Source organism: Mandrillus leucophaeus, unplaced genomic scaffold (genome assembly GCF_000951045.1).
Source record: "Mandrillus leucophaeus isolate KB7577 unplaced genomic scaffold, Mleu.le_1.0 Scaffold4, whole genome shotgun sequence".
Classification (NCBI taxonomy): domain Eukaryota; kingdom Metazoa; phylum Chordata; class Mammalia; order Primates; family Cercopithecidae; genus Mandrillus; species Mandrillus leucophaeus.
The window spans coordinates 8,941,916-8,951,376 of NW_012104253.1; the positions used below are offsets into that span (position 1 = coordinate 8,941,916).

The 9,461-nt window shown below is 50.2% G+C and overlaps 1 protein-coding gene across 1 annotated transcript; it reads right to left on the reverse strand.

The window, feature by feature from the left end:
• Nucleotides 1–3,282: 3,282 nt before the first annotated feature.
• Nucleotides 3,283–9,188, reverse strand: TCL1B (T-cell leukemia/lymphoma 1B). Its single transcript, XM_011991679.1, has 4 exons — nt 8,962–9,188; nt 5,017–5,187; nt 4,590–4,658; nt 3,283–3,981 (listed from the first exon to the last, which is right to left on the reverse strand). Exons 1-3 carry the CDS (start codon nt 9,142–9,144, stop codon nt 4,605–4,607), a joined length of 408 nt encoding a protein of 135 aa, XP_011847069.1. The 5' UTR covers nt 9,145–9,188; the 3' UTR covers nt 3,283–3,981; nt 4,590–4,604.
• Nucleotides 9,189–9,461: the final 273 nt, after the last annotated feature.

Genomic DNA, 9,461 nt, shown 5'->3' on the forward strand with positions numbered 1-9,461 from the left:
CCTGTACTCCCAGTACTTTGGCAGGAGATCACCTGAGGCCGGGAGTTCAAGACCAGCCTGGCCAACATGGAGAAACCCCGTCTCTACTAAAAATACAAAAAATTAGCTGGGCATGGTGGCACATGCCTGAAATCCCAACCACTCAGGAAGCTTAGGTAGAATCACTGGAACCCAGGAGGCGGAGGTTGTGGTGGGCCGAGATTGCGCCACTGCACTCCAGCCTGGGCAACAAGAGCGAAATCCTGTCTCAAAAAAAAAAAAGAAAAGAAAAGCCTTACTGAGGACTCCCATGCCCTTGCTATCTGCCTAAATAATTCCTTTTTAACTCCCATATCACTATGATGAGGTGGGGTGAGAGGGTCTCTGGAGTGCATCTTCTGTGGGGCACCGCCATGCCCCATCCAGCACTGATGCCAAGTGCCAGGGCTGACCTCAGCAGAGGCTTGGGTGTGGACCAGCCAGATGGCAGCTGGAAAGGGGTCACAGCAAACAGCTGGGGCAGAACAAGCAGTAGGATCCCAGGTGAAGCCAAGTCACCCAGGCCCTGGGAGTCACCAGGCACAGAATATGCGTTGTTCTGCTGCAGAACTCAGCAGTGAGGCCAGGAGAGCACGCAGACCACCAGCAAGTGCAGGACGGCACCCAGGAGGGGCAGCAGATCCCAAAGTGTGCTTCCCTGGGGACCAGCCTGGGGCTGGGGGCCCCTCCCAATGCTACAGGACTAATGGTGCTCTAAGGTCAAGGAGCAGAGGTGTCCTAAGTGGCAGGGATGAGGGCCTATTTCCCAAGGAAGAAGCAGCACCCAAGCTCTGCTTCCCATGGAACTGATGGCTTCCTTCCCTCATCCTGGGAGCCTGAAACTTCCCCCCTTGCAGTTTGCATGCTGGGTTCTGGACAGAAATAGTCATAATTAAGCATTGATCAGGCTGCACTTAGACCCACTTTCTTGTTGCTGAAAGTCACATAGCACTCTAGATGGTGACCATTTGCATACCCGATGTTTCTACAGATAGGATTTCTGACTTTAGGATTATAAGACTGACTGTTTAATAATTTATTTGTATCCCTTTTGTTCCTATAGACAGGATCTCTGACATTAGAATAAATCACTTAAGATGTTTTTCAGAGTCTGAATTCCAGCAACCAGTTTGAAGACCCCCACAGAGGACCAGATCAGCATGAGAATACAGCGGCTTCATCTCCCTGTCCCATGACGTCATCCTGCACTTTTCAACCAATCAACAATCTCCACACTTCGGCCCATTCCTGATCCAAACTTCTCTGGGAGATGGATTTGAGGTTTCCTCCTATCCCCTCCTTCGGTGACCCTACCATTAAACTGCTTTCTCTGCTGCAACCCAGTGTTGGGATATGTGCACATTTGACAACAAACCTATTACAATTACACATAGACCCCAAATGTCCAGGCACTGGATGGCTGGCATTCCCAGGCCCCACCCACCTGGCACCCAGGAAGTCTGTGCAGCCTTCGTCATCGCACTTGTGCCCAGCCTGCCCTGTAAGAAGGCAGCTAAGGGACTGAATTCTCTTTCCTGGACGCAGACACTCACCCACTGCGTGTCCAGCAGAGCCCGCTCCTTTCTGGGGCGCACGTTTCTGTGGGCAGGAAAACAATACCTCCTTCCCTCTCGGGCTCTGTCAATTTCCCATTTAACAATAAAAACCTTCCCTGGGCCGGGCGCGGTGGCTCACGCCTGTAATCCCAGCACTTTGGGAGGCCGAGGCGGGTGGATCACCAGGTCAGGAGATCAAGACCATCCTGGCTAACACGGTGAAACCCTGTCTCTACTAAAAATACAAAAACATTAGCCAAGCGTGGTGGCAGCCACCTGTAGTCCCAGCTACTCGGGAGGCTGAGGCAGGAGAATGGTGTGAACCCAGGAGGCGGAGCTTGCTGTGAGCCGATATCGCGCCACTGCCCTCCAGCCTGGGCGACAGAGAGAGACTCTGTCTCAAAAAAAAAAAAAAAAAAAAAAAAAAAACTTTCCTAACTCTTGACTGGTGTCATCATGAAATCCTTCTCTGTTGGCTGGGATGCATGCTGCGTGACACACCCTCTCCTGCACATCCCCGACTCAGGCCAGTGGGAGGGAAGGCAGGCTAGGGGAAGAGGGTTCCTGAAAGACCAGGCTGCCAGATCAACATAAGCTTCTCAGCAGAAGGTACAATGCCAGCCTGCAGTGCTCACCCCAGCCCCTGTTCACGGGGTCTCCCTTTAACCATGCCAACACCGTGGAATCTCAACTCTTACCCCAAGGCTCCCTCTTCATGCCTCTTGTGTACACCACACATGCAAGTGTTTGTGCAAGTGTTTATCTAGGGTAGTGATTCTCAGCCAGGGCAATTTTGCCCCCTCAGGAGCCATCTGACATTTTTGGTTCTCACAAGTTGGGGTCAAGGGATGCTTCTGGCATCCAGTGGGTGGCAGCCAAGGATGCTGCTAAACATTCTACAATGCCCAAGACAGCCCCTCGCCGTAATACCACTGGCCTTGAGCAAGTCCGCTCCAGGCAAACACTGGCGTGCCTTACGTACCATGCTAAATTGTGATTGACGCTTCCTAATATTTTGTCATACGGAAATGCTTCACTTGAAAAAGTTTGTTTTACACTGTCTTTTGCTTACACCTGTGTCTTACTTGAGTTTTTTGGTACCCCGCATTCATGAACATATTTCCCCAAACTTTCTATGAATGCTTTTACAGATTCATTTTGTAAGGTTGGGATTCTAGCCCATGGGTGATTTTTTCTTGTGAATGACATGAGGGAGGGAATCCCCTCTCCTTGCCACCACTGCATGGTCACCCTGACCTGCACTGTATCGTCCGCTTCTTCCTGGTCACAGTAGCGGCCCCGCTCAGTGCCTTGGCCCCCTGCCCCATCCCTCCCTGCTCAAGGACTCTGCTCCTCTGTCATGTCATCTCTCCCGCACATAGGCCCTTCGTCCCTTGCACCTGCATTCTGCATCTCCTGCACTGACGCGCTGCTGCACTGTCTCATTTTGGAAGCTCTCCCTTGCTCCTGGTTCTCCTGTGACCACCATGGCTTTCCTGCCCTTTCACAGCAGGGCTTCACCCAGAGTCTCCTCCCCTTCCTTACCTCCCGCCAGCGTCCTGCTGCTGAATGGACTGATTACAATTTCCTTCCCAGTGTGGAAAAATATGAAAAGGAACATTAAAATGTTACCTTAACATTTCGATACCAGAAGCTGCATTTCTATGCTAGAAAGAGGCCAAAGAGAAGCTCCAATTCAGCACAAAAGTGGACAGTGTGCAATAAAGTTTAATTAACCAGTACTGCGAGGCCACCTTCATGGACTAGCATCCCTTCGTGAGCTGAAGAACTGAACAAGCAGAAGCACAGGCCAAACCCGTCCTTCCACGCTCCCCACTGTGCAGATGGGCTCACTGAGGCTCTGGCGTACACTACTGGCTCAGCACTGGATCTATTTCGGGCCAAAGTGTCAGCAGAACTGATACCCACAGGGCATCCGAGTCCATATCCAGACTGGGCTCCCTCTGCGGCCGTCTCTTAAACCAAGCCACTGCCTGCTGATGGTGAGTTTCCAATCACGAGCTGCACTGGGGGTGCCGGAGGCCTGGCTGGGCACACATCCCGGTGGGTATGAAGGGAATTTGGGAGTGGCATCTAGAAGATCAGCATGAGGGGCACAGAGGAGAAAGAGAACCCACAGCTTGCAGCCAGCAGGGGAAACTGGCTCAGCGCACAGACAGGGCCCCTAGTGAAGTCCATCCAGGCCAGTTGCCCTAAGTGCAGATCCAAGCAGGACAGGACAGGACTCATAACTGAGGAAAATGAGAGAAGCTGAGTGTTCAGGGGCCCCACTGCCTCCTGCCTGCAAGGAGGCTATGCTGGGTGTGCAAACAGAAGACGGTACATGAAGATCCTCACTGAGGGGGCACGAGGAGACACCAGGCCAGAGGGGCAGGGTCAGCAGGGCCTGGGAGAAGACCAAAGGAGATAGTCAGTGAACTATGGAGGAGCCTGGCACCCCATCCAAGCTGCTGGGGTCAAAGGCAAACCCAGTGCCAGCCCCTCCAATGGACCAGGGCCTGCCTGGCCTGCTCCAAGCTGCAGCCCATCTGGGAGGAGCCCTCTGTGGGTCAGTGCTGGGTCCTCGAAGGCCACCGTCGCATGGCACCTCAGTGCCATGGTTAAGTCTAGGGACCTGAGATCATTAGATGTGAGCTTGATCACTGCTATTTCCTGGCTGTACGGTCTCGAGGAAATCATTCCCATCCCCAGAGTCTTAGTCTTTTCATTGTGAAATGAGTCATTAACATGTACACCTCACAGAATTCTCACAAGGATTAAATGATTAATCTTATTCGATGAGATCCCATGCTTTAGGAACTTATTATAGGGGCCCACCCACGGTGGACCATCACATCCAAGGGGCTGGGGAGCAGAGGTGACAGGTGGCTATGTAAGAAAAATCTCAGGAAACAGCAGGGAGGAGAAGGAGGCCATGCCGTCTTTCTGAAAAGAGGAGAAGTATTCTCGCTTTCGTCTGATCCCTGCACCGAGAGGCACGGGCCCCCAACATACCAGCCACTCCCACTGTCAGTCTTTCCTCTCCGGCTGATATGTGAGGACCAGCTGCTCCATGGAGTCGATCTGCAGGAGAGGGAACAGCCATCAGAACCTCTGGGAGATGCTCCTCCAGTTGGCCTTAAGGGCCGCCCATGCAGGCTGGCAGCAGCAGGCAGGGGTGAGGCAGGTGGGAACTCCGGCTTGTGGATTTCCCTAGCCCAGGGAAGGCAACCCTCCCTCCCTCACCCATTCTGCCTACATCCCACATGGGAACTCATGTACTGATCCACCCATACACATTCAGGTCTCCTTGAAGGAAGACTTGAGCAACAGGAAGAGGAGAGACAAGAACCCCGAGGGGGCCAGGGGTACAGAAGAGAGAGGGCCACGGCAGTCACCAGGGGCCACCTGTCGCTTTCACCTGGAACCACCACACACTTGCCTGGCCGTGGTCCACTATTTCCCAGAAACTGGAATCCGCTGCTCGGTACTTCCTCCCGGGGTAGAGCTGCCACACGGGGGGCAGCTGGGAGAAGGGCATCTGGCTGGAAAAGAGTGGCTCCCGGGTATGCACTGCCATCTGCCACAAGTGCACCGTGATGCTGGGTTCATACTGAAGGGACCGGAAAGGAGGCGGCAGATCAGGGATAGGGTTCCCTGCCAACTGGGCTGCATACTAGCAATGCAGGCCTAGATGCCCCGGCCCGGCCAGTGGGCTGCCAGGGTCAGAGGTAAATGTTTTCAGAATTCCAGACCAAGAGCCTTGGCACTGGTTCCTGTGGCTACATCTAGGATGACTGGGGCTCTTCTGGTCCCCTCTGACCTGCACCCTGCCTCGCCCCACTGCAACCCCCAAATTTAGCCACTGTTTCCAACCTGTCACCACCCTGGGTTAAAGCTAAGTATTCTCTTGGGGCTCCATCTCTGCCATTGCCATAATTTTTAAATCTTCGTTTTAAAAACAAGATATCCATGGACTCCTGGATCTGAGGGTGATAGATTTTCCTCCCAAAATATACTGCAGTTCTGATCATGACCTTCACATACTTGTAGTAAATATACAAAATAAGGCTGGGAGCAGTGGCTTATGCCTGTAATCCCAACACTTCGGGAGGCCGAGGCAGGAGGACTGCTTGAAGCCAGGAGTTCAAGACCAGCCTCGGCAATATAACGAGACCCTGTCTCTACAAAAAATAAAACATTAGCTGGCCATGGTGGCATGTGCCTACAGTCCCAGCTACTCGGGAAGCTAAGGTGGGAAGATTTCTCGAACCCAGGAGGTAGAGGCTGTTGTGAGCTATGATCACGTCACTGCACTCCAGCCTGGGAGATAGAGAAAGACCCTGTCTCAATATAAATACATAATAATAAAAATAACAAAATTAGGCTGGTACTGGAAGTTAGAAAGATGAAAGGAAAAGTAAAACCAAAGCTTCCTATGTTATGCAACAAAATGGAAAGTCTTTTACACAATTTTCTAAGTATTTGTCGTTAGTGATAAAACGTCTTTTTGAATTAAGAATATTAGTGCTTAAAAAAACACGTTGTGATGATTTTTCTCAGTTTGTTGTCCTAGCTTTTTTACGGACTGCTTTTGCAAAGAGAAATATTTTAAATTACGTGGCAAAAATCTCTCCTTCTCTGTGTATTCTGACTTTAGATCAGAGATCAGCAAACGAAGTCTGGCTTGCCATCTGCTTTTGCAAATAGAGTTTATTGTAAATAAACTAAGGCTCCTTCCCTCATTCCTTTACCGTTGCCTTTAGCTGCTTTTGCACTGCAATAGTAGAGCTGAGTAGCTGCAAGAGCATAGCTCTCAAAGTGGAAAATGTTTACTATCAGATCCTCTACAGAAAAAGTTGGCTGCTCTTTGCATTAGATGTGCCCAGGAAGCTTAATTCCCACCCTAAGACATCGATCTATTTTTAAGAAAGAGGGAAAAAAATACTAAGTAGGTCCCTTATCCCACCCATGGCTAAGTTATTTGAAGAATCCATTCTATTTCCATTGAATCATTTAAAAACAAAAAAAAAACAAAAAAAAAACCAGAACTGTTTTTAAGAGTACAGTTCGGTGGCACTAAGTGCATTGACATGTGGAACCGTCGGCACTATCCACCTCCAGAACTTTTTATCTTCCCAACTGAGACTCCATACCTGTTATTAACATTAACTTCCCATCCCCGACTCCCTCCAGCCCCTGGCAGCCACCACTCCACTTTATAAATGAGACCACTCTGAGTACCTCATCCAAGAGACTCTGTCCTTCCGTGACTGGCCTATTTCATTTAGTATAATGTCTCCAAGTTTCATCCATGTGCCTGACTTTCCTTCCTTTTTAAGTGTGAATACTTCATGGTTTGTGTTTTGTTTACCCATTCATCTATCAATGGACACTGGGGCTGCCTCCACCTTTTGGCTAGTATGAATGATACTGCTGTGAACACGGAGGTACACATACACGCTTAAGTTCCTGCTTCAAAGTCTTGTGGGTATACACCCAGAAGTGGCATTGCTGGATTGTGCCATAATTCTCTTTTTTGAGGAATTCTCATCCTGTTTTCCATAGCGGCTGCACCATTTCATAGTCCTCTCCATTAACACTTTCTCAGGCTTTTGAAAAACTTAAAATATTTGCTCCACAATTTTTGCATGCTTTATTTAGTGTATGTACAGAAAGGCCTTTCCATGTTCTCCACCAACGTTTTTTGAAAGAACCTATTTGAAGATTTTTTAGGATATGTGTTATATTGTTTAAAATGTCAGTGAACTGGCTGGGCGCGGTGGCTCACCTGTAATCCCAGCAGTTTGGGAGCCAAGGTGGACAGATCACTTGAGGTCAGGAGTTCAAAACCAGCCTGGCTCACATGATTAAACCTTGTCTCTCCTAAAAATAACAACAAAAAAAAATAGCCTGTAATTCCAGCTACTCAGGAGGCTGAGGCATGAGAATTACTTGAGCCTGGGAGCTGGAGGTTGCAGTGAGCCGAGATCACACCATGCACTCCAGCCGCAACAGAGCAAGACTCTCTCAAAAAACAAACAGGCAGTGAATTGTTTATAATGACCTAAATGTTTGAGTTTTTTTGTTTTGTTTTTTTGTTTTTTTGAGACGGAATCTCGCTCTGTCACCCAGGCTGGAGTGCAGTGGTGCTATCTCGGCTCACTGCAAGCTCTGCCTCCTGGGTTCATGCCATTCTCCTGCCTCAGCCTCCTGAGTAGCTGGGACTACAGGCGTCTGCCACCACGCCCAGCTAATTTTTTTGTATTTTTAGTAGAGACGGGTTTTCGCCATGTTAGCCAGGATGGTCTTGATCTTCTGACCTCATGATCTGCCAGCCTCGGCCTCCCAAAGTGGTGGGATTACAAGCGTGAGCCACCACGCCTGGCCTTAAATGGCATTTTAAATATCCGGATAAACTTTCACTATATTACACTAAGGTACAGCCAGCTCCCCATTTCCACAGATACTGCACCCATGAATTCAACCAATCTCAGATTTAAAATATTTGGGGGAAAAAAAATTCCACAAAGTTCCAAGAAGCAGCGCTTGAAGTGATGTGTAGGTGTAGCATTAGGTGTTATTAGTAATCTAATTTCAAATATAGGAGAGGATTATGCTGAGGTTGTATGTAATTACTACCCATGTAATTTTCTATCAGGGACTTGAGCATCCACAGTCAGCCCTGGAATCAATTACTGTATTTACTTTATCCCTCAAAGACCGGCTGTGATCTAAAGCCCTCATCTACGGCCTTTTCCTGAGTCATTATCATTATCACCTGGGGAGCTTTTGAACAGCAAAGAATCTAGGACTCCACCCAAGCCTCCTGAATTAATTTCCAGAATCTGTTATCAGTCAAATGCTTCCCCAGGCCAGTCAGGCGGTGAGCCACGTACATGAGCATGTCTGTGACTCACTTGCCACAGAGGTGTATTATTCTCATTTTGCAGATTAGTAATCTGAAACCAATCTCACATTCATCCTATTGGCCCACCTGGTGCCTCCAGGTTGCAATGCTTTTGCTTATACTACTCCTGCCTCCTTTCTAGACCTGGAGAACTCCTACTCATCCCACAAAGCCCAGCTCAATAGCTGCCCCATTTGTGAACCTTCCCAGCATGCACTGGAAATGGCACTAAGCCCTGAGCTACCTTAGTCTCGGCTTCACCAGGCAGGACCATATTACCGCATGTGGATAAGTTTGTGCCTGTGGTCCCTTCATGGGGGTGTTCCTGGGGCCACGGCATTGCTGCGCTCCTAGACCTGCACAGAAGAGTTTTCCAGCGCGGGTAAGAACGGCCCCCTCTAACCCCCACCGCGGTCCCACACGGGCAAGGGTCAGTGCGCAGCCCTCCCACAGCCTCCCCCCGTGCCCAGGACTCACTGTGCTGCCCTGGGAGGCGCTGCCCTGGGTGTTTGAGGCCCTGGCCCATTCCCTGTGCGAGGGACTGAACCGCACGACCACAGTCACCCAGGTCCTCCCTTCCTCGTCTTCGTAGATGCCAGGCTTCTGGATCCACAGACGGTCAGGGGGCGTCCCTAGACGCACAGAAGCTTCGGAGGCCATGGCAAGTCTGCACCCGGGGCCGCCTCGAGGCTCACATGTGTGGACCTTTCAAGGTGCGCAATCTCCTTAAATGCAGCAGCTCCCGCGTGGGTGGGGCCAGGGCCGGCAGTGGGGGCGGGGCCAGTCGGGGAATGGGGGAGGGGGAGGAGGGGAAGGAGGGCAGAGGAGCGGGGAGGAGGGATAAAGGTTGCTTAATATATGGGGACCCTCTATGCCATGTCCGGCATTTTCATAGGGTATCTCACTGACATCTCCCAACAACTCCATAAACTAGAGACTGTCACCCACATTTCATAGATGAAGCATCAGAGGCTTGA

Bases quoted from the DNA above. Each gene is read 5' to 3' on its own strand.
- TCL1B (XM_011991679.1), bottom strand. From the start codon at position 9,144: ATGGCCTCCGAAGCTTCTGTGCGTCTAGGGACGCCCCCTGACCGTCTG. The intron at 5,188-8,961 runs GTGAGTCCTGGG...CGGTCCCTTCAG, and splicing joins GCGCCTCCCAGGGCAGCACA to TATGAACCCAGCATCACGGT. The intron at 4,659-5,016 runs GCAAGTGTGTGG...CCTCTCCTGCAG, and splicing joins AAATAGTGGACCACGGCCAG to ATCGACTCCATGGAGCAGCT.